General features: G+C 39.0%; 1 protein-coding gene across 8 annotated transcripts in view; it reads left to right on the forward strand.

The window, feature by feature from the left end:
• NCKAP5 (NCK associated protein 5) overlaps nucleotides 1-25,560 on the forward strand; it is a 337,810-nt gene that overhangs the window by 270,514 nt on the left and 41,736 nt on the right. For 5 of the 8 annotated variants that reach the window (XR_014947867.1, XM_085552172.1, XM_085552166.1 and 2 more), the window contains 5 exons: nucleotides 7,974-8,078; nucleotides 11,186-11,377; nucleotides 11,866-15,698; nucleotides 16,303-16,480; nucleotides 21,241-21,319. Coding sequence is in view for 6 of the 8 variants with exons in the window: in XM_085552172.1 (XP_085408298.1) it covers nucleotides 7,974-8,078; nucleotides 11,186-11,377; nucleotides 11,866-15,698; nucleotides 16,303-16,480; nucleotides 21,241-21,319 (4,387 nt within the window). In the remaining 2 variants the exon portion in view is untranslated. The remainder of the gene's footprint in view (nucleotides 1-7,973; nucleotides 8,079-11,185; nucleotides 11,378-11,865; nucleotides 15,699-16,302; nucleotides 16,481-21,240; nucleotides 21,320-25,560) is intronic. The other 3 variants (XR_014947868.1, XM_085552169.1, XM_085552171.1) reach the window with 1 other exon arrangement.

Consider the following 25,560-nt stretch of genomic DNA (forward strand, 5'->3'; position numbering starts at 1 on the left):
AGATCTTATTGAGGTCTGCCTAATTCCTTTAGATGATTTTGGGGCATAGTCAGAAAGGGAATACGAAAATGCATTTTGAACTGTAGGAATCACAAATCCAAGGACTGAAATTATGTTGTGCTACCAGGAATAGCACTGGCTGTCAGTATTGGCAATTTAGAAGTATGTTGAAATTAGTGAGTAGCATTTAGTCAAATAATGATCAATAATGCAGTCACGGTTGGCTCAATGACACCAATGACAGGGCATCAACACCTTTCATCTGTGTTTTCACCTGAAAGGATTTGTTAAATATGGTGAAATAAGACAACACGTGGCATGTTTACTGTTAAAGCATAGATACCATGTGAAAGGCACGCCATGAAAGATTAATGGCATGGTTCTTCCTTGTCACAGAAGTTTAGTATAAAGCTGTTTTCTAGACTCATTTTGACAATGCTGAAATGTGAAGGAAAACTGGATGTGTTTGTGAGCAGCGCAGCAAGAGAAGGTGTCAGCATGTCTGGGTTCTGCCTCTTGCACTCTCGTGTTCCCGTAATTCATAAAATCTACATGATGGCATCCACTTAGCAAAGTGGAATTAAGATATTGATCAGTATTAGCTCAATAGAAGGATGTTTGCAAAAAGCATTGCATTTACTGCTCTGTACCAAATTAATGAGAAAAAAAAATACAAATATAAACTGAAGAAGAGGCCTGACTTTTTTACGCTAGGTGCCAAACCTCTGCTTTGCCATATTCTGAGGGGTCTTCCTTGAGAAAGCTCATCAAAGACATTTCATTGTTTACTTTCTGACTGGCTGATTAGCAGGTCTTTGATGGAAACTGTTGGCTTTGCAGTAATTACAGACCACAGGGAACTTTACGCAGACATTTTCGTATGAAATTAAATTAGCTCAATTTATTATTACTGCAATATTTACAGGCTTCTACTGTTGTGCTATTAAAATGAGAAAGCTTTGGAGTCTCAGTGCTTGAAAACACTGATAGAATTATAAAATGAAAGCTAGGATAAGAAAGGATTACTTTGTGTCTTTCAATGCAACTTTTACTTAAAAGTTTATAAAAATTAATAAAACTAAGGGATTTGGAAGGGGAGTAATTTTAGGCTTACAGCAATGTTGTCAAATCTCTGAAGAATTCAGAGAGATTATGTTATTTATGTTTATGCATTAAATGTCTTCTTAATACCTCCCAATTTATACCCTAGGATATACGTTTTCAAATGTCTGAGTTCCTTACTTCGGAATCTAATTCACTGCTTTTCGCCTCTCTCTGTATGGCTCGATAAAAACAGAGAGCAGCGAGCCTGGAAAATCTGAAGCAGATGCAAGTGAAACCTTTGTTTTCTTTTTTGTGTTGGATTTGCCTTGTTAACAGGATTTTCTGATGTAGTTTTAACACCCTAATCTTCTGTACAAATGTTTGTGAAATCATCCGCTTGTACTTTTGTCTTGGATGTTGTCAGTTGTCTCAGTAAACTCGCCTGGAGGATTTGCCAGCAAAACTGACAAACCACTGTTAATGCCGCACTTGAATGTGAAGTGTAGCATCTGCTGCATCACCAGACTTCAAGTTCTTTTAGCATCTTCATCTTCTAGTGGTGGGAGAAACAACCAAAACAAAATCAAAGTAGAACTTGTATAGAAGTACTCTTATTAGATTAATAGGAAATGCAGATCTGCTTGACTTGAAATTTCTGGAATAGCTGGAGGCTGGCTTTTTTGTGTTAAGAAATGCTTTAGCTTACTGAGATGTTTATTTTATAGCTAATCCTTTATTATCCATGTTTTGTCTAACACTTCCCTCTGTTAATGCTGAGCAGTACTGTAGGTCTGTGATGGTGTGTTGTGTTTCAGACTTTTCAGCTGTTGGTAAGACCAGTAAATGATGCTCTCTGGCTGCATGCTTCTGCTGCTCTGAGAGCTGTCCTGAGGCTCACTCCCTGTGGTTTCACCCTCAGCTCCCACCAAAAATCAATCCAAGCAGCTATAGTGGCATGTCTCCCACAGTACAGCTGTTAAGAGCCTTAGCAGTAACATCTGAGTCAAAGAATTTCAGTTAACCCATCAGGTAGACCTTAAGATATAACAGGATATTTAGTATGAAATACAGTGTATGTGCTGGTGCTGGTTACTGGGGAAGACTCCTGGGTTGCTTTGTCTATTCCAGGCTGAACTGGGTAATTTTATGTGTTGTGTACTTTTGCCAGAAATCAATTACCTTCTCTAGCTGCTTGATCTATTAGGAACAGTGCACTGAAATACAGGGAAAGAGAAAAAATAATGTAACGCATTGGCTTTACAATCTGATGTTACGTGTGCTTGCTTCTACAGACACCTATATTAGCATCTGCTGGACATCTAAATGATGCATGTATTACTTGGGGAAGGGGGGACTATCTTGAAGAGACAAAGGCTGGTAGTTTCCCCCTCCATTTTTAGCCCCAGTCCTCTGCATGGTTTGCCATGGCTGAACAGCAAGGGTTGCTGATAAATCGCTGCACAGTGCATGTGCCCCTGCTCTCTTGTGACTGACTCCTGCTACCCTTGCTGCACAGCTTTATTCACTTACTCTAGGGGATGCCCTGCATCCTTTAATTGCTCCTGTGCTTCACTAATATCCTGTCATTCCCTTTATGCTGGCTGCTTGCTGATGTGCAGTTTTTGGTCCTTAAGGAAATGCACAGGTACAAGTTGATGGTTGCTTTTGCTGTATGTACAAGTGAAAATACAAATCTAAGGATGTCTCACACAGTCCTCTAAAACTTGGGCTCTTTATAGCATGTTTGTTATAGATCCAGAAAAGCAAACACTGATATAGTTGTTTTAGTGCAGCTTATGTGATAACTGTGTTGTGTTTTCAGAACAATTGTAAAAGATCATTTTATTAACAGCCTAATTCTGGGCAGAAATACAAGGGACCTTATTTGATGTAATGGCACTTCTGAGACGTGATACTGAGGACAGGAATGCTTCTTGAAGATACGCTGAATTCTTCAACTGAAGCACCATAATTCTGTACTTTGTGTTAGTCTAAAATGTAAGAGAGGGAAAAAGTCAGAGGCAACTTCACACTGTTAGGATAAATGATGATTGCAAAGCGTATTATTAGAGAATTAGAAGAAAAAAAACATGGATATTTCCACAATGAGGTGTCTTTGAAATTACCCTAAAGTATATAGCTATAATAATTACCCTAAAGTATAGGTATAATATTAAATGGGAGTATGAGATGACATGTACAAAGCACAAGAACTCTGCTGGGAAGCCACCTGTCCTCACAGGCAACAGACAGCAGGAAAGATGAGGGCGAGTTCTTAACCAAGCTGATTTACTAGCAGAAAGGGCTCAGTATGCCAATTGCTATTGTCGTTATAAACTTTGAAAAGCTCTGTTTATAGAAAGCGAATAGTAGGAAAGTGGAACATAATGCTGAGTTTTTATTAAATATGTAACTTCCAAGAGCTGAGATAATTAGCATTTTATTTTCATTGCATCAGTTACAAGCAATAAGACAGAAGGCATTGCTCTGTGCACACAGTACATGATTTCAAGTACTTTTCCAAAGTTAGTGATTGTTAGAGTTATATGCAGCGGGAGCATCTTAATGCAATTTTCACTTGTTGCTTCATGTTTGGCTATTACGTTATTGACAACCATTTGTTCTACTCAGTTTAGAAAGCAGATTTACCACATGCCAAAAGCATATATGGTCCAAACTCTTGATTTGTTTAAAAGCAAAGTATATTTCTAGTTTCAGAGATGGAACTTCATTGTATGATTTTTCCTTATACCTAATTCTCCTTTATTTCAGAGTGGTTAGGGTATAAGAAGTTCACACTTGATTTGCTTAGTCTACATAAGATCTGATGGAAAAGGTAAAAGATGTCATCTCACCTTCATCTGAACATCCCCTCTGGAAGGCATCTAAGGCCTAAAAACTATCTAAGGTCTAAAAACTCAAGACTCACTTTCATAACATGATATTTCTGCATAAGCTGGTATTAAGTAAATTGTATTCCTGTTCATTCATTTTTCTTTTTTGTTTTGGTCTTGCTGTCTCTCATTTACTATTTCTTGAAACTATTTTACTATTTCTTGAAACCAAAGCTCATGATAGGAATGATTAATTCATAGCTGCACTCTGCTTTGAATGGGTTCAGTAGATAAAGTTGAACAAGGGAGCACCAAGAGTGTAATAGGTCAGACAGTCAAAAAGTCACCTAGCAATAGTTCTTGTGCCTCTGTCACACCTGTAAAGAGATCAATGTATCAGTGCTATTTGTGTTGCACACTTTTTGCTTGGTTTAGGTTACTAAGCCTTGTTCATTTAGTACAGTGGGGATTGGAGCTGTTGCATTGCTGCCTGCTGGTTCTTTTGTGTACAGAATTATTACAAATGGGGCTGCAGAAAAGGTACTCCCTGCCAATCCAATTGCAGTAGTTGGGCTACATGGAAGAAAAGCCCAGAGCATCATTTGTCATGTTGGTGCCGCCCCAGTGAACTGCAGAGATGGAGGAGGCGACATGCACCCAACAAACATTTACAGGCTGTTCCACCAGGATAAAAATGTCTCTCTGAGAGCCTTGAGAGTTTCTTTCCTTGTGAATGATGGACTTTGGCTCATGTGAGAAAAGCAAAGCCAATTGATTTAATAGCAATTAACTCATCCAATACTGGAGAGTCCTATATGGTTTGGCGTAATTTGTTGGAAATTGTTCTGGCGATGCTTGCAGGCCATTAGAGATTTCAAGGAGGAGATGGGAATGGATAGACGTGCTGCACAGACACAGTCAGGATGCACCTTGGAGTCTGTCAGCAATGCTGCTGCATGCCAGGAGGCAGCAGTCCACTTCTGTCTTCCTAGAGAGCCTTAATAAGGATGTTGCTGGGGGGGGCAGGTCAGGTCTGCTGGATCAGTTATCTGCCTTCCAGATAATTGTATTTCCTATTGCACTTGGTGTAATAGGTTTCCAATTAAATTTGTTCTTTTTGCTTTGTTTTCTTTTGTTGTGGGTTACGGGAGTTAAGCTCAACTTTGAGCGAGCTTCCAACCCACACCACATTCACTTCCATTCTGGTGTCTGCTCTCAGAAGGGCTGTGACAGTTTCCCCTTGTTACACTGTGCCCACAGATGGGGCACATGGCTTGGATTTGTAGTTACAGCACTTCGTTTTGAATTTAAGTATTTATTTATACTGATGTGGTCTTTTCTGTGCAAGTCAGCCTGTGCCATGGCCTGCCTTTTGTTGCGCTGCATCCTGATAGCATCAGCATGGCTTTTAATATTGCACCATTGTCAAGGCAGCATAACTCCTTGGTGTGGTTCTACGACCGTGATCTGAAATAGCCATAAACCAATATGTGTTGTTTATCTGAGAAATCAGAATCAAGATATGTACTTAGCACAGTCTGTTACTTCCTTTTAAATGGATTATTAATGAGATTCTTTTAGCAGACTTTTCACCATTTCTGAATTAGAAAATGGAGAAGAAGGAAAGTAAAATGTGAAAGAAAAACAATTTTCTTATCGTTTTCTTTTGTAATTGGATGACTTGCATGAGTGCCGTGCGACTATATTTAATTAACGATCTCCAACTGTGCTGTACTGTTTGCTAATGATGGTCCTCACGCTGGCCTTGTGTCTGTTGGTGTCTTTGCATAAGTGTGGGGGTAATATTTCCAGTGTGATGATCTTTCATTGATGCAGAAATATAATCACATTACACATCTTTAGAGCAGGAGCTGCAGGCTGTTTGCAGCACGCTCTGCTGGGCTGCGTCTCCTCACCAGCCAGCTCTCTGGCTGGAATTGTTTGGACTTTTTGCCTGCCCAAAGGTGTCAATGCAGGTGGGCCGGCCTCTGCTCTTTGGGCTGATGTGGACAAAGACAGCACTCAGTCCCTTTGGATGACATTATAGGGTGTATTTTGTTTCCTTTAGTAGGATGCATACATGTTCCCATTTAAGTAATGAAGTATTTAAATTGCTTTGCTAGAAAAACTGAGAAGACAATTGTAGAGCTTTAAAACTCCTATAGTACTATTTCTAGAATATTTCTGGGAAAATAAATGTTTTAGTATAATGTTCATCCATCTCAGATACCCCCCATCTTCAGCTCTGCCAGATCCAGCTGTAGTAACTCACACTAAAAATCTCTGGAAGCCAAAATGTTGTAACTGGTTACATTGGAGAAAGTAATTCCTCTGCTAAGAGCAAGTACAACATTTGTTCCCAACAGCAGTTTCTCCTGTTGATGAAAACAGTGGAATTTTCTGGTAGTTCACTTGGAATTATTGCCAAGCACATGTACTAAGTCAGTAAATCTGTGTGCTTGGAAAAGCATTTTACCTGGAGCTTAAATCTTGAGCAAACAGCTGACAGTAACTCTAGTAATAACATTTTAAAGTGTACGCACTGAAAAACTAGGGGATGTGCACCACTGGTGTTAAAAAACGCATAACCTGGATGTAGTTCATATTTATAATAAAATGTATATTGGATACTGAGTGCTTGTAGCATTTTAATCTACTCAACGACATGTTGGGCAAAATATGATTCTACAGAGCATTGATCATTGAAACTATTTGCCATAATCTTTCTGCAACAGCATAGTATCTCCCTAAAAGTCACTGCATAGAATCTGGATGGATATGTAGCCCTTGAGAAATGACTCCCAGATTACTAATTAGCGAGTTCTGTAGATTAGAGGTGTACCTGGGTGTGAGATATATTGCGTGACTGCAAAGAACTGCCTCAGCACTACTAGTACTGCGCAGTCTTCAGTGACTACAGGTTCTTTTTCCCTCTTTTGCCACGTTTTCGAGGTGAGCAGGGTGATGCCATGCATTCAGTCTCAACAAGCCTCCTCTAGAGTCTGCATCCTTTACCAAAGCCCCCATCAAAGTGCCACAGTGGTGACATGCTGTCTGCTCCTCCATGTGGAGCCCTCAGTTGCACACAGTTGGTCAATGTGGTCTCCAAGATTGTAGATTTGGGGAATTAATGGGAAAATTTCAAGAACCTGATCTAAATTCCTTATGTTTGAGAGTCTTTTTTTTCTTCTCTTGAAGTCCTTTTCCACTGTTTTCAGTGGACTGTGAGAAAGATTTATACTGCCTGTTATGTTATGTGATATGTTGGTCCAGTGATTGACAGTACTGCAGATATTTCTTCTTTTTGAAGCCATTGGCTGAGGCATTCACATAAATCACGGATTCTATTGAAACTGCAATTAAAACAAATCAGGTTTAATGCATACTGAAAGCCTTAGTAATTACGATACAGGTGAATGTGGAGGAAGTGGCACCAGCTTAGTTGTCCTTCCAAGCAAAACTGAAGGAAAGAACTGTGTATATAATCGAACAGCATCTGAATATTAACGCACAAAATCCTCTGAGTCCCTCATTCCCTGATGCAATTATTTTCTATTCACATTAATTGTTCCTAACAGATGACATTAATGACTTTGAGTTAAAATGTGTGCAAGGGAGGCCTTCAGCAGATCAATGCTGTTTAAAAATAGGGTCACTTTTGCAATCATTCACTCACGGTGTAGCAGCTTGTAAATAAAACAACATTAGCATGTTGATTGATTTATAAATGTTAATTCTGTGGTTCATTTTTATGTTTTTTCCCTGAAACCTGTCAAACTCTATGGATAGTGGTGGGACTCCTGTTCATTTGTCATTGTTGCATATTAAGTAGTAGTAAATTACAAAGCAGAGATTAGGAGAAAAAGTACATTTTGTTTTAGATGAAGAACGACCTGTTCTTCACACAGGAAGTCCTGGACAAAACAAGCATGAACAGCAACATTTTGAATTAGAGCAAATCTTCTTTTACCTCGGGGTCTTTATTTCCCTTGAAATTTAACTGCAGAGTTTGGAATTTTAAAAATGCTGATCTGCTGCATACTTGACAGATGCTTATGCTTTGCTTGTTCCCTTCTACCCCCCCCCCCCCCGCAGAAACTCCATTCGCGCATCTTAGACCTCTCATCTGGAGATCTGCTGTCAGAAGTAGAATGGAGCAGAAGCTCGGTGCAGTCGCGACCTGCTGACGCTCAGATTCACGTGAGTTTCTGTGCTGTCCTTGTATCCCACGTTCGGACCCCTCCTTTTCTCCTTAGAATTCTGATGTCAGGGATGAAGCATAAAGCCGATCTCTGAATTGAAGCACTGTTGAGGCAGATAACAATACTTCTTCTTCCTTCTGTTCTCTGAAATTCAATATTGTATCCTCAGTTGATACAGTAAGCAGATAGTGTCACTCTGTGCAAAAAAGCATAAATCTTAGTAATGTCCCCAAGATACCTTTCTTGGTATTGATTACATCTCAGAATTTGTGAGAAATGGTCAAGGAGCATTTTATTAAAGCCCATACACCATATTATTCATCCACTTTTATGATATATTATGTATGAACTTTTAAAAATTCATGGGCTCTGCATTTTTTTTTTTTCTGATGGGCTTAGCTTTGTGCTTATTTGGCAAAACGTTAGCCAGCGTGGCTTTCATGTTTCATTGTCAAAGAGAAAAGTAGCTTAGAAAACAAAAGCACATGAAGATAGAGAGGAATAAAGAGAACAGGAACAGAACATTGAACCTGTGCATGCCTTTGATCTCCCAAGTATAGTAATGTCAACAACAATGTGATCTCCTTTGTAGCATGTATTGTAATGAAAAGGCATTGTTTCAAAGGTTCACAAAAATGCTAACAACCCTTTGCATAACATGTAATTAAGCCTTCAGGTTAGGATTTTCTAAATAAGTAGTTTTGTCTCTTTTGTAGTTTGATTCTTTCAGTTCCCTGTGATGTCTGGCAAAAATTATGTGTTTAAATTGTAATATTATATTCAGGCCTTTGTACTCTAATTTTGTTAAAGGTAATGATTTTGAAGTCAGAATTTAAGAAATTAAAATTTCACCATGTCAATTAACAAACCCACGTGCAAGTTAAATGTCTTTAATTAATGCATCATAAACATGCAATTTAAAGTACTTTCTGAGAGAGTTTGGAGAATACAGGCAAATTGCCAGAGAAAATTGCAGTCCTTTTATGGTAGCTTCAAGGTAATCCAGCAGTGAGGTGGATATCCTACTTCAGAATCTCTAACGCTGTGATGTTTTTGCACATTTTCTCATCTCTCCAACAATAAAGATGATTTCAGTGATAAACACTTCTTTTGCTTTGCCTAGATACCTGTTTTTCACAATGTTAAAACTACAGGAGCAAATACCTTTCTCATCTTTTGGTGCAAGGGAAACAAAGTAAAGGGATAGCCAGGCCTGCAGAGTAGATGAAGGGAATAGGAAGGGAAAGCAAACTCTTCAGTATGCTGCAGTCTCCTTCTGTCTCTTACAGAGTATTCTTATACAGAAGGATTTTACAGACATTCTTCTCTTCAGCTGACTGGGACATGGCATAGTATAAAGGGCAGTACTTTGACATGGTGGGTCTTTCCATTGCCACGTCTGAAACAGGCAGAACAAGCACATGTTGCCATTGGCATCTATACAGTCAGCCCTACTGGGCGTGACACCATCATAGATGTGGCAGCTGATGAGTGGTCTCCCATGGGAATCACAGTGGCAGAAATAATCTGTCTCCACGAAGCAAGAAAATCTGTTTCAAAGCTAAAAACAAAGGCATCATCCTGCCTCTGATGCTAAAGCATGTGTTCCTCCCAGAGCCAACAGATTTAAAGTCTGTTCCTCCTGCATCCATTTGACTTCCTAGGAGGACATGTACCAATAACTCCCAGAGGTGAAATGTGCTCTTGCTACCTCTAAATGATTTTCCCATTCATAGGTTTTGCCTGTGACAGAGAGTAATGACTTGCCCTGTAGTTATGTTTGTCAAAACCAGAACATTATTATGTCAGCTGAGCGATGAATAGCTGTACTGATGAACTCCTTAGCAGTAAAAATTCTGCTCTCACCCATTTAACTCCAAAAAGGTTCAACCCTAGTAATAATAAATGGAAGATTGTGGGGGAATAAATGGAAGAAATTAGGAAAAGTACAACAAAAATGTTAGTGCATGAGGAGTGCCTACCAACTATATATTTTTCCAGAGATTTGCATGAAGCAGATGTGTGTTTCACGTACAGTTTTAGTAAATTATTTTGTGGACTTTACATTTCCTAAATATGAAGGTAAATGTTTAATCTCAGCAAAATGGATTGGGTCTACATCCCTAAGCAAAAATCAGTAAACATTCTTTGAGGCTGCACAATCGTGTTCTGTCTTAATGAAATTCAAAGCAAAGTTTTGTAAAGACTAGAGTTGTGTCATTCTGTTTTTTGCTGCTGGTAATTAAAAAGGTGTCTGATTTGGTAAGGAAACTGGAGAACTGCCTAACAGAATGGTGCAGGCACTTAACATTAAAGAAGATCTAACATTGTTAGGCACAAGAGTATTAGTTTGAAAACAAATTAAAGGCATCCTAGATACTCCTACAGAGGTTTAATATTTTACCTAAAGTGCTATCTGCTCTTCATTACTCTCTTCCTCAAAGCTGGCACTTAGTCACAGTCAGCTGAAATTGCATTTGGAGCGGGGCGATAACTACACAAGTACTAAAGGCAGCCATAAAGTGTCAATAAATTGCATAAGCAAGAGGCTTCAGCTGTCTGCAAGTGACACAAAGATGGATTGTCCTACGTCAGAGAGTTTCTTAGACAAAGCTTTGAACTAGATAGGAAACCAAAATTAGACTGTAATGGAGAGATTCCATTCTCAGTGGACATTCTGGTCGGGATACTAAATTAATTTACCTTGTCCAGGGTATACAGCCTCATCTGTTACATTCTAGGGCTATAATGCAGTTGTCAAGATGTACTTGTATTCTTATAACTTTGTTTTCTGTATCTTACTGAAGCATGCTGCTTATATACAAAGTATAATTCAAGCAGACTAAATAGTCTTTAGCAAAGGAAGAGTAGAATACTGGCTCGAGAGTAAAAAAGAAAACATAGAGGATCGTGGCTTTTCCCCCTGACAAATGAAAATATTGGCAATTTTTAATTTAGTTCTCTGCTTTAAATTCACCAGACACTAATGGCCTAATAGGAATGTGTAAGTAGCTTACTTGGCTTGTCTTTGTCCTTCTTAATCAGGCGGAAGTTAAATGATCTTTTTCCAGCCATAAGATATTTCTATTTCTTCTCATGTTTTAGGAATGCCAACAGAATGTGAAATCCACTATACCTGTCTTGAAATGCCACAGTCAATTAAATGTGACAGGTCCTAGCCGCCTGTATCCCCGGAGCAGCTGCAGTAGCAGTGAACTCTCCCTTTCAAGTGCTTGCAGTGAATATTCCAGTGGTTCCTCCTACACTTGGAATGATGGGAAGATGTGCAGCAAAAGGGTAATTCAAATTAACTTGCTTCATTTATTAGCTTACGATGACTTTCAGAAATATCTTTTTTCTTTTCTTTTTTTCTTTCACATTCAAAACACTTGTCAAAAAACTCAGTAGGAGTTCTCTCTCTTCTATCTCCCTTCCTCTCGCTCTCTTCCCTTTTAACTCTTTTTAACAATTCCCTCATCACTCCAATTCGCTCACAGTCTCATCATTTATTCTGACATTTATTCTGTTTTTCACAATCCAAATTGTTCTTCTCCTTCTTTGTCTTAATCCTACCACTCACGTTGTTCTTCCTAAAGGTTTTAATTCCACTGTGGCCTTCACACCAGTATGAAGTCCTATATTAAAAAAGAAGATTGCTGTTAATAGCGGTGAATGAAATGTAATGTACTATGTGCTCCAACATTTCTTTAATAAAATTGTAACTTTTCTTCTTAATAGCAAGTTTGAGTAATGCGTAATATGTGAGTTTTATTTTGTTTTGACAGTCATCCGTGAGCTGGGATAAAAGAATAAGCATTGGTTCTTCACTCCCAAGCAACCTCTCTAGTCCTGCAGATGATCTGCCTCCAACTCGTATCAAGGAAAACCATATCCTAGAAGGGCTGAAGAAATTACAGAGGCAAAAAGTATTACTTGAATCACCTTCAGTAATACCAAAATGGGGCTACAAAGATTGCATGAACTCCAATGAAGGAATATATTCCCCTGGAGTTAAATGTGGTAGCCATCATGAGCAGACTCATTGTAAGCCAATGGAAATAGGGAGCATTTGCATTGAACATAACAAAACTTTCTCGTATGATTCAGATTCACATGACGATGTGGATGATGATTCTTCATCTTCATTATTGCTGCAGGAAGTACCAAGCAAAGACTGCAGGATCTATTGCAATAAATTAACTCACAGTGTTTCTGACAGTCTCTTTCATTGGGATCCTAACAGGAAACATTTGCCAGAAAGAAGTTCATTTTTTAATTCAAAGGAAAGACCGGAAAAATTGACTAGTTTTGTCAGTGGATTTCTGGCAGAAGTAGAGTCGTGCACCAGAACAAAGCTGCCTGATTTACAGTTAGATCAAAGCCATGCTAATACGGGCTGGAAGGACCTTAATTTTCAGCTTTCAGATACTGATGACAATGAAGTCTTGGATGAATTGCACATAGAAAGCAGTGATGAGAAAAGTCCGTCAGATTTATTAGCAACTCCTTTTTCTGAGAAGTACACAAAGAACTCTGACATGCTTATAGTCACAGAGAATTCTCAGTTTATATCTAGTGACAAAGAGGAAAGACAGACATCTGCTCATTCAGACATTAGGCCAAAGACATGTAATTTCATTAAACAACAAAAAGTCATAAAAAAGACTTCCTCTGAGGAGTGCATTACAGTAATATTTGATGCTGAGGATGGTGAGCCTATTGAATTCAGCTCACATCAAACTGGAGTTGTCACTGTAACAAGAAATGAAATATCAATCAACCAACCAGAAAGCAGGTGCAGTGCAGAATATACTGAACTTAGACCTCAGGGAATAGCTAATTTGCAGACAGGAACAAGTGCTAGAGACTACACTGCTTTGGAAGGACCTGAAGACAAAACTAAGAAACAGACTCTTGAAGACAATACAGGGAATAAAAATATGGCTGTCGCCACAACCTGCAGTGAATCTTCACCCTGTGGAAGAGGAATCCTGCAAAATGCCCCACGACAAAAACTAGTGAAGCCAGTGTATGATGTATCGTACAAGACCAATTCAAGCTCCATTGTTCATGCAGGTATTAATCAAAAGCCAATCTTGACTAAAATACCCAGCAGAGGTAAATTTTCTCCACAAAAAAACAAGATGACGGGGAGTGAGGAGGCACCTTTAGCAACTTCAGTGACCCCTGCAACCCTTGAAAAATCACCTGCTCTGCCACCTGTCAAGCTCTCAAGACTCAAAAAGGCACAAAGTCCACCTCGTAATTTTAACTCAAAAGTTGACTTCCAGGTTCCAAAGCCCCCTGCCCACCCCCTGCCCAACTCAAAGCGGCCGGGCAGAGACAATGGGCCAAAGTACCCAAAGAGTCAGAGTCCAGCATCACCACTGTTGCCTCAGCACCTTATAGAGCCTACTGACTATGGAGAACCTCCAACTAGAGATTCTAATCGTGACTTAGCAACTGTAGAAGTCAGGTCGCCATCCCCACCCCTTCCTCCAGGCAGGTCAACATCCCTATTGATTCGGCCTGATTATGCTCATTCTCCACCTGTAGCTGTGAAGTTAGGAGGAGCCATTCCAGGTGAAACAGCAAAAAATATACTAAAATCATCACCATTAAAAGGAACTGCAAACTCTGTCGTCCATAATCAATCTAGTCATGATATGCAAGCAAAAAGTGTATCTTCTGGGGCCAAAATTGAGTTATCTTACCTTCAAGAAAATTCTGAAGCAATTATGCAAAATAATTGTATATCTCAGCAACCCCATAGTGCATGCCCAGGACTTTCCAAAGTTTCCACAAAGCAAGTCTGCCTGAAAAACGCTAATCAGATGGGTTTCCACAGGAACCGTGAGTTTCTGAACACAGATTCTCAGACAGGCAGGTCCATTCCTCTGGGTCCGTCACTGGAAACAACTTCACAAGAAGGACATTCCAGCAAGAAGGATATTTCCAGTGACAGTGGGGTTGATCAGCCACAAAAGATGCCAACCATTCTCCCTGCAACTCCTCAATGTCATACAACAAGTGTGAGTGAGCCCTTGCTATCTCAGGTAAACAATTCTCCATTGTCAACACTGTTTCATGGTAGTGACACTGCAAATGCCACACAAAACTCTAATGAGAAAGGAGTGAAGACCCGTCTCCCTGTAGGACTGAAATTATTTGTCAAATCTCCTCAGCTTCTCCGAAAGAGCTCCACCGTCCCAGGGAAGCAGGAAAAAGATAGTATAAATGCAGCTTCCAAAAGCCATGTGAGTACAAGTAAGCACAAGCAAAATGAATGTGTAGCCAACAAAGGTACAGTGGATGCTGAGTTAAAAGACTCTAAGTCTGATACCGAAATAAAAGATAGTTTTACTCTGAGACTTAGCATGGATGCAGCATCACCTCATTTGCATGAAAATGGCAGCTTGGTGGTAGACAGAGTAGATGAAATAGAAAGCAAATTAGTTAAGAGGTCTTTTTCTTCTAGCAACAAGTCACACTTGAAACCAGCTCTGGGCATGAATGGAGCGAAAGCTCGAAGTCAGAGTTTCAGCGTTCATACAGGAGAAAAGTCATCTGCCCTTGTGACAGAAGGTCTTGGAAAAGTACGGACTCAGATTATTACAAACACTTCTGACAGGGGAAATTCTCTAACAAGGCAGAACTCAGCCATGGAAGGACTTCAAATCAAGGCCATTCCTGGGTCAGCAGCAACACAAGAAACTTTTCCAAATACTTCAAAAACCACAGAAAATTCTTACTCTAGACAAGGTTCTCTTGGAAGCAATAGCAATAACCAGCATGGAAGCCCAAGCAAACTGCCATTCAGATCATCTCCAAAAGTAGACTCATTTCGAAATGCTTCAAAACATGATGGAAACAAATCATTTTATGTGAAAGATGCACGCAGTCTATCTGTCCAGAGTGAGAAAAGCAGTGAAAATTTAAAACACGAAGTTGTAAATAAAAAAAGTGTTTTGCCAGCAGAATTGGAGTTAGATGCATCGGCTACTGTATCTTCCAAACCGATTTCATCAGTTCATAGCTTGGGTGGAATAAAATGTCCGCATAAACTGGAAGCAATAAAATCACAGAGACAGCAGATGTCTTTAAAATTAGCGGAAGCCTCTCATGTTACTGATGTTTTTAGTTCACCTGCACTACAACCTACGATAGAGGAGAAGGTCATGTTGTGCATCCAAGAAAATGTCCAGAAGGGTCAGGAACAAAACAAATCTCCCACTGTAGAGACCAAACAAAAGACTGGGCCCTCTATAGCTAGTTGGTTTGGCTTTCGAAAGAGTAAGCTGCCAGCACTGAGCAGCAGGAAACCTGATGTTCCTAAAACAAAAGTAGAAAAAAAAGAGCCAAGAGTTTCAGGATTTGGAATTAAGCAGTCAAAATTAGAGAGAAGAAAAGAAAAAAAGCAACCTGAACAACACTGTGAAGTGGAAAACAAAATTAACAGGAAAACGGACAGCAGTGACTTTTTAGATGATGCTATGGAGTTTAAAATCTTGAAGCCGTCGCAAAACACGTCTGGCAAGATGGGATGTGAACAAGTCAGATGTTCCACCACTGCTCCATACTCACCAAAAGACAGCTTTATGAAAGAACTTCTAAACAGGTATGGGCTGTTTTGTTGTGTGCTGTAGATTTTATGGCATCCTTAGACTCTAAGTTGAACATATGTTGCCTTTAGACTAAGGATACATTGGAACAATCACTTTGTAAACTGTCAGGACTTTAAGGTAATACAAACTTTAAGAATGAGATGATAATTATGTTCAAGTTACTTTGTTAACCAAACCAAAGGTCTTTGATATTGTAGAATGGCAAGTTGGTAGAAATACGGATGTTAGGCGCATGTTTTAATGTCTTCCATTTTCACGTATTGCAAACATTTGGGAACTAATCAAGGTTAGTTACATTTCTACCTATCGTAACCTTTGGTCACAGGAAAACTTAGCGATTGCTATACCGTGTTTTCACATTTGCCCCCCAGCAGTCCTAAATATAAAATAAATCATTATATGTGCAGGACTAAATTGATATACTACCTGAAATTGCAAGTGACAGATTTGATCAAGGCTAGTTAGAAACATTTATCACTCAAAGGTCTAGAGACAGAAAGATACAGAGAGGTTACTTTAAACATTAAAGGAATGGAAAAGTGGAGTGATTGAAGAAGGGCAATGTAATTTATCAGAGGAATCACTCTCTACCTGCAGAGTTGATAAGAAAGCAGCTCAGCAGACAGAAAGTGGATCAAATAATGTTTCCTACAGGAGTGTGTCGAAGGGCAGCTCCCAGGGCTCCTCTCTTCACAGCAACTCTATCAGCTCTCAAGGAAACCACAAGAAAAACAGCAACACAAAAGCTGATATGGGGATGCAGAATCAGACCCTGGTAAGTGCTTTAGTCCATGAAAGCATTATTACCGTCTTTTTAACTTCTGGATGTGCTCCTCCTTATTGCCAGTACAGATAAACAGGATAATAACTGTTTATATATGATTTTGTGTAGCTAGAGAATTGTGAATTAATACAAAAGTTGGCAGCTTGACTATAGGCCAGATTACAGAGCTAGTCGTGAAAACCCTCCTGCTTCTTCTGGCAATTCAATTTCAGCAGAGATATATGCACAGCAATGTTATAATCATACTGTGGTACTCTGAAATAATAGGACCATTTTCTTTTTTTCCATTTTTTCCCCTTTCTATGAAAATTGCATGCCTGCCAGCGTTGAACATTACTCTGAGCGTTATAGGAAGCATTAAGCCTAACAAGTGCAATGCTCATAGGGAAAAGGTGAAGTGTTCAACCGCCTGTGGGAGTATTCATCACTTAAGAGGGAATCTTCCATAAGCAAAAGCATACATTTGACCCATAGCTCTGTACCACAGCATATCTCCCTGTTAATGCCTTGTAGCTAGTTTTATGTTCCAATACTAACTAATCCTGATTATTTAGTTTACCCAGCAAGTAAGAATGGTGCAATTTAGGTGAAAAATCATTTTATGTTCTGTTGAAAGGTTATGTGTGTGTCTGACTTTTCTGCACCTTGAAAAGTATATACACACTGTTCAGGATTGTAGCCTGAAGTCATGCTGAATGGGTGCACTTCCTTGAGAAGCTTTTAGTAGTAAAACATGGAATTTAGTGAGCAATTTCTTGCCTAGCAAGGGCCTTTCCAACGATGCCTTAAAGTTCAAGCACAAGGAGTACAGAGATGCTTTAACTTGATTTTATGTGATTTAACTTCTTGAGCATTCTTATCTCAGTCCTGGTAGCTGTCTTGACCATATTATTGTGACAATTTTTAGCAATAATCACTGTTTTCACCAAATATTCTGAAAACTTAAGCCAAATATATATCCTGAACATGAATCTGAGGCTATTGTTTTTGTTGTTGTTGTAATAAAGCCAAATTGTGGGAGTACAACACATGCAACTATTTCACTATTTCACTAGAATTTGGAATAAAAATTCTTTGGGATGTGTTTCAATAATAAAAGTTTCAAAGGGCTTCTTAACAGGAAATGGAATAACTCTGCTGTTATTTAGGATGTTTAAGGGTAAGATATCAGCTTCAGGCAAGTGGTTTTTTATTTAATGCAAACGTCTTCCTTAAGAGTGTCCACAAGGTCATTTTGTAAAACTTATGGGGAACATGCAGAGAATGAATGTTTTGGAAAACTTTTCCTCCCTGACTATTGTGGTATCGTCTCTTCTTTGAAAATGTAGATGTCTCCTGCATTATAAAACCACAAATTATAAGCATATCTAAGGCTGTCCTTGTAGTGTCACTGAAAGGAAAGAGAGAGAATGAAAGTGTGGAAATGCGCAATATGCAGGAAATTCAATCCAACTGATCTAGAACGTTGATAGCAAAGCAGAGCCCCTTATCAGAGCCACTCAGTTTAACTATGCCCCATTTAATATGGTCCTGACAGCTTAGGGTATATCTTCAATGTACAGAAGTATGAAAAACTCTGTACATTGCTTCTACAATTTTGTTCTTATTATTTTCTAATGCTGCAATAATTTGCTGTGCTTTTTTGTCTGTCAGTTTGTGAAATCTTTCTAAATGAAGCAATTATAGTCCTAAATGAGACACTTCATTTTATTAGAGAACTACAAAGATTGTTCTTAATGTACATAAATAATGAAGAAATCCTTATTATTCCACTTAGCCTTAACGGACATATTAGTCACATGGAAAAGGCAGTACCTGTGCTATACCATTCACTCTTTTGTTCCCTCAGAATGAAGGGAAAAGCATTTTCTGTATTGTTTTTTGAGGCTGAGTTACATTATGTGCTTCATCTTTGTGAGTTTCGTGTTTTGGTTTTGTGTCATTCAATTCCTGAAAGAAATATCTCATGCTAAAAGGCTGAAAACATCTAAAATAAAGAGAATAAAAAGATGCTTACTGTTCTTACTGCTAAGTTGAGGAAGAGATGCACCATAAGACTCTACAGTATGTGAGATTTCATCTGGCCCTCCAAGCTCTTGCAAGGAAAACAATAGAAAGTCTGTAAATTCAAAGTTCACGCATCTTATTACGATCATTTTCAGTTGCTCTTTGGTGTCTGCTACCTTTGAAGCAGATTGCAGATGACTGGGAGATAGCTGTGACTGAAAACAGTCACATGTGTCAGAATGGCCTCTTGTGCATTTTGTTGCTTGTAAAAACACCAAGTGAATGCTTTTGGAGAAAACAACATGAATCTTTTGAAAAGCCCTAAACTGAGAGGACTTTTTATTTTCTTCTTTGAACACAGCAAAGTGCATTCAGTGCAGAAACTGCAGATCATGTATATACTTCCTTAAATCTTGGCCATAACATTTTTAACTCTAATTTTATAGAGGGCTTTTTTGGTTGTTTTTTTTTTGACAATTAAATTTCTTCTCTTATGATGCACCAGGTAAAGCCTTGGGGCACTATTATGCCATAACGTATGCACCAGTTACCTCTGATTTCTGCTCATACAAGGAAAACTACTGCTTGACTGCCACTGAATTTATGGAAAAAGCGATATCCCACCAATGGCAGTTGTGTGCATTCACCTTCAAAGGGATTCACTTCCCGTTAGCGTTCATCAAAAAAGCACTTTGCTCTAAAGGCCAGCCAACAGAAATACATAACCCTTTAGCTCACACCAAGGATATTCCACGTTCTCTGATACTTTTTCATGTCCTTGGCTGAAGCTTAAGGTGAGATACAATCATTTTTGTGCTGCACTGCTTCATTTCATCTTTGTGATTGTATTACAGCCCGTTGTAATTTAGAAAAGCCCTGGGCTTTGCTTTGTGGAGTGGAAGCGTGGCACCAAAATCAAGACACCAGTTTTTTGGATAGCAGGGCCTGTCTGTAGTTCAGTGTGTTTGGGGAACATCCAGAAATCTATCTAATATTCTGAAATGTCACATCAGTAGCAAGCCACAGACTGCCATACGGTCTGCACATGTGAGAGAAATTGTTTTATCCATAATTTGATGTAAAACGAGCACATACTCTCCTCTTCATTTTCCATAGCATAAAGAGCCTCCTCTCTGAAGAAATCAAATATCTGGGATTAAGAGATTACAAATGCACTTTTATAGATGGAGGATTTTCCATGTCTTACTGAGGCTTGTCACCAGGGGTCAATAGGGCTACTTCTGTAAGCCAGACAAGTACATAGAACGATCAAAGATATGCAATGCAAATTACGATAAATTCTACTGTTTTAGATTACAGTATCTATTTGATGTTATAAGGAATTTGCCATAAGTGGAGTAAAACTGAAAATAGTGATTAGCAAACAATTTAAGATTTCTGAGATCTTGGCAGCATTTTTTTCCGCAGTGCTGGCTTTCCTCTTTCCTGCAGCCTGCAAGTATCTTCATTGCTGTTTGATTTACAGACTACAGCAGAAAAATATGTCCCTGGATCTGAATTATGTTCACTGATGGCATGTAATAGAGGGGGCTTTCACTCTATTGTATGAAGATACCTTATATATGTATATATATAGGAGTGCAGAGGAACAGAATCTAAGGGGTTTGAATATCATAAAATCTTTTGAATTGGAAGGAATCTTTAAAGGTCATCTGGTGCAACTCCCCTGCAACAAGCAGGGCCATCTACAGCTCAGTCAGGTTGCTCAGAGCGTGGTCCAGCCTGACCTTGAATGCTTCCAAGGACAGCACTTCCACCACCTCTCTGGGCAACCTGTGCCTGTGCCTCAACACCCTTATTGTAAAGAAAAAAAATTCTTCCTTTTGTCCAATTTATATATCCCTCACTTTTAGTTTGAGACCATTATCCTTTGTCCTGTTGCAACAAACTCTGCTAAGAGTCTGTCCCCTTCTTATAGTGTCGTTCCCCCCCTCCCCCCCCGCCCCTTTAGATATTGAAAGGCCACTATAAAGTCTCCCCAGAGCTTTCTCTTCTCCAGTCTTTACAGCTCCAGCTCTCAGCCTGTCCTTACAGGGAGGGAATTCCATCCCTTGGATCATTTGTATATGTCTGTTCTGGATGCACTCTAACAAGTCCACATCTCTCCGGTGTTGAGAACACCACATCTGGACATAGTATTCCAGGTGCAGTCTCCCCAGCACAGGGTAGAGGGGCCGATCACTTCCCTCCACCTGATCATGTACTTTTAAGATCTGAAGAGTTTGACTTAAGAGCTCTTAGTGTGCACTGCATTCTTAAATTCAAGTTATTTCTCTGTTAAGCAATTAAAATGGTTTTAAGCAGATGTGGAAACATAAGTGACTAAGTTAAATGATTGGAAACTGACCTAGAGAGATTTTACATCACATAAGTTTGCTTTTTTTCTTTTTGCATAGAGTCTGAAACCTGATGTTTCTGTAGAAAACAAAGTAAAAGAGTGGCAGTCCTGAGTGTAATTCTTTATTAAGGGGAAAAAAAGAAATAAAGCAGAAAAAGATGACTTCTAGAAGAATTTTGTTTTCCAAGGGTGCTTTTTGTTGCATGTTGTGATTTTTAATGGAGTTAAAGTCATCTTCTGATATTGTTAATAGAATGGGACAGGCTGTATGCTGAAGTGCATGAGTTACCGTACAACTATACTTCGGTTTATTTCTGAAAGTATATTCTGTAGTTATCATGAAGCAATATAAACAGAGTCACAGATGTTCCTCACTTTTGTACAGGCTAACGTAGTCACAGAAAACCTGCAAGAAGAAGAGGAGGAGACCATGACAAGGACTACATGTCAGAGTCATGTGATAGGTACAACATTATTTTTTGCACTGGATTTTTATTGGGGGGAAAAAAAACGTGTAATTCTCCTTACTTTATTTGTTTGCCCACATAATGTCGGTTTTAGCATTCATTGTCTCTGGTTTTAGTAGTCGGATTTCACTGACTATGTAAAAGATGAGTATGTATGTACCATAATCAACAGTGGATCAAAGCAGTGCTTAAGAGAAGGACTTTTAAGAGCCTGGCTATGAAATACCATTTCAGTCTCCAAAACTAGTGGGTAACATATAGTGACCTAACTCAAAGGTTGTTGTGCATGATGCTTTCAGTGGGAATAATACTGATGTACCGTAACCCTGCAGTCTATCCTTGAATGAGTAGAGTTCAGAGTAAAGTTCCAAATAGCAGAATAATTACTGTGATAAACTATCCCGTATGAGTAGCAAACCAGGTGTCTGTTCAGCAGACCTTGAAGTTGTTATTGAAAATGAGCTGTCTTTGCTATGTGCTTTTCAGGAGGGTGGCACCATCAGCCCTTTTTTGTGATTGACACACACTAATTTTTAACCACAGGTGAACTTTCAGCGCTTCTTAAAATATCTAATAGGCAGTGGAGGACAAACAGCATTTTTTTTTGAGATCTGTATTAGAGCAGTATGTCATCACTGTAAGGAACTGATAGTGAATAAAAGAAAAATCTCCCTTAGCAAGTTCCCTTTGTTGGCTGACTGTTGCTGTAGTTAAAATTTGATTCAGTGTTTTCAGGACACTGTGAGTGATTGTATTAGCCAGAAGCTCTTTCTTTTCACTAATGCTGTCAACCCAGCAAGTTAGGCTGAACCAAAGGTATTGTGCTGAAACACATTTTCCTTTGGGGTAACATTTGCATGCCTTATTGACTTGTTCAACCTTTTCAATCCTGGTATCAACCAAATGAAATCTGTCTTCTTTGCAGCAGAGATCTCTGAATTCTTTGAAACCTTGCCATACCTTGGCTCTGTTGCAGTAGCTAAATAGCAAGAACTTTAATAAGGCAGTATAAGACTGTGATAGGATTCTGCAACTGGATAGGTTCAAGTCCTACGAAGAGAAATGTTTGTTCCTCATTGTATGAATTAAAGCCTTTCGTTCTGTTACCAGAGACTGCCCAAACAAGAATCCCCCAAAATTGTTCAAATTATTTTGCATGAACACAAAGTTCTAAAAACCTTTTCTTTGAATTGATGTGAAATATTTGGTTTTATTTTTTAAGTCCAGTTTTGCAGATCAAGAAAGCAAAGCTATTTGCAGAGCCCTGTCCTGAAAAGACTTCACTGCTTCCTTGGCATTTGTCTGTGTAACTGGTCACTGTTATTGAGACCTATTCACTATATATTTTCATATATTAGTCAGTGGGTTCTCATGTAGTGTTTGTATTTTCCCCATCTCTCATGCACCTAGTCTGGGTCTCTGACAGGATGTGGCAGTCGTGGAGTGCGGTGGCTTCTGTCATGCCTTGTGTTCATGAGGCCTTCAGGTAGATGTGAGAGGTCATCACTGTGAATATAACCTTGTGTGCATCAAAGCACCTTCTTTCTTAGCCAAAAGACATTTTCCTTTGCAATTTCTCAGGACTGGTGATAGAGTGACAGATAAATCTGTGGCCCAGGTTTATACAAGTCCACAGTTTGTGGCACTGCAGTAGCCAGGCACTTACCCTTGTTCTGTTTTTTTAAAGCATCTGGATTAATTCAAAGGATTTGCTGTGAGGATCTGGTTGTTGATGTTAAGAAACTGATGATGAGTGTCATTATGTGCAATAGGTTGTATTGGCATAGTACAAATAATAGAAGTCTGAGCAAATTTGTTGGCACAAGCACACGGAGTCAAGTCATTACTTCACCAGGACAAGGGCAAGGCAGGGAAATTGAAATCATGGATCTAACTGCACTTCCCAAGTACTCCTAAATCAGTATCTTACTGTGTTTTATGCCCCTCTCATCAGGCTGTGTTTCATACTGCACTGGAGTTTTGCTGCTGTATATTCACATTGCTCTTTATGGACAGCAAACTTTCCTAGGTCTGGTTCAGATTCTTTGAACAAAATTCCTTCTAGACATTCTGGCATTTTTCTGGTACAGAGTTCTGCACACCTAAGAAATTTCTTTGGTTGGGAGAATTACGTGAGATGTGACAGTGACAAATTCACCTTCCTGTGTTACAAACTATGAGGGATGCTCCAAAAGTAATGCCTGCTATTTTATTGTGCTTTTTTCATGGAACAGTTTCATAGTAATTGAGGTTCTCGTGGAACAGGAATATCTTTGAAATCTTGAAAGTTGCAGTGGGTAGTAAATCAGTTCTTTACTGGTCTGCATTCCTCACCATCATAAACTGTCATTTTAAGAAACCAAGCTTTGGTTTCGTAGCTGCACTTTAATGACTTTGTTCTGCTGGTTTTGTTCTAAAATGTGTGGAGCTGAATATATAGCTGATGTATAAAGGCTATGATTAAGCACAGAAGATATTCTTTGGTAAAGGAATAATAGGAAAGGTAAGTGTTGTAGTTGCCAGTGGAAAATTCTTAAATCGATAGCACTGCTGCCCAGTTGGCTGATGAACAAGATGTACGTAACTGAGTAGTCTTCAGAGTTCTTACTGTGTAAAACATTGCTTGTTCATCACTTCCCAATAGAGATACTCTGCATGAATTCCCAGTTGCTAGGTTTTTAGTTTATTGTCATTTGGTGATCCAACAAATTTACATACTTTGCTGGCTCTTTGGTTTGCTGCATTGAAAGTGTACAAGCATGTGTATTAATATAAAATTCCTCATCTGGAATACCTGTATTTCAGGAAGACAACATCATTTCCACACAAAGCAGACATTTATATTGTTATATTCTGCTTAAGCACATGTGTAGAAAGTATATAAACTTTTTAAAAGATAACTGTGTGACACCATGGATGTTTTTGTCAGTGAGGATGTCAAATGTGGCACTGGCAGCTCTTCTCATAAACAAGAGATCTGAAAATCCAGGAGTATTGTATCCTCAAGCTCTTTCTTCATGCCTTTCGCAATAGAGTAGTTGAGTTTTAAAAGAGTGGTGAAGGGGGAAATGTTAAAGTACCTAATAAGAGAAAGGATGTGATAAAAAGGTTGACTTTCCCTTTCTGCCACGAGAGACTCCTCAGCTCAGACAGGTGCAGCAGGGTCTCAAGACATTCATATAAATAAAATTCCTTTATTGAATACAATGCTTGAATGTGTCAAGCTCCTGACAGTATTGCTCTAATGTAAACATTAAAAAGCCTTCATTTTACAAAGGAAGAGAATTCTGTTTCCCCCGGTGGAATAGAATATTCATTGTTTACATCCAGTCTTGAATTTTCCCATTGTCACACTAGCCAAAAATATTACAAGACAGTTACAAATGACATCTTTACACGGACAGGTTAATAATTGGACATCTTGGGTAGAAAAAGGCAGTCGTCAAAGTTGAATGTTTCACTCCTGAAAAAGTGTGATTCTATTCATTATGATGTATTAAGAGATTTCTTTGAAAAACAGCTCTGAGGGAAAAAAACACAGAAAATCACAGCACAAGAAAACAAGGTATAATTATTGAAGAATTCATTCTTATGGACAAATTAAAATGAAAATTCTGTGCTATACAGTCTTAGTTACACCAAAGGCATAATAGTTACGCCAAAGGCATTATGACTAAAGTAAAGGCAATGTGGGATCGTAGACTGGCTCAGAGCCCACCAGTCCCAACCCCTGCCATGAGCTGGTTGCTACTCCCCAGCTCAGGCTGCCCAGGACCTCATACAGCTTGGCCTGGAGTACCTCCAGGAATGGGCATCAAGAGGTTCTTTGGGTTACACATTCCTGTGCTTTACCATACTCACAGTAAAGGTTGGTTCCTTTTGGGTAAACTAAACCTATCTAGGCTGTCATTTTATTCTCAGTAATCTCTAAATCAATCAAACAAGCTATTTCGGTCTAAAGCACTGGAGTTCAGGGATGTGTAAGCATAGCCAGTCTATCTGGAGGAGTTGTTCTATTGAATGGGAAAATTTGGCTTCAAAATGTTATATTTATATGCTGGTGGCTGAGCTAAAGAGCCAGTTTCAGTTCTTAATGACAGCCTGTTGAGCTTTGACTTCAGGGAGAGCACTGGAGGAAGGTTTTGTCCTCTAGGCACTTGGAATTTCATTACTAGTACAGATAAATTGAAATGATGATAATTCTGAATAGATCTGGAGATTGTATTAGCATGTACATA

Source organism: Coturnix japonica, chromosome 7 (assembly GCF_054131305.1).
Source record: "Coturnix japonica strain WE chromosome 7, WE-NBRP24, whole genome shotgun sequence".
NCBI lineage: Eukaryota > Metazoa > Chordata > Aves > Galliformes > Phasianidae > Coturnix > Coturnix japonica.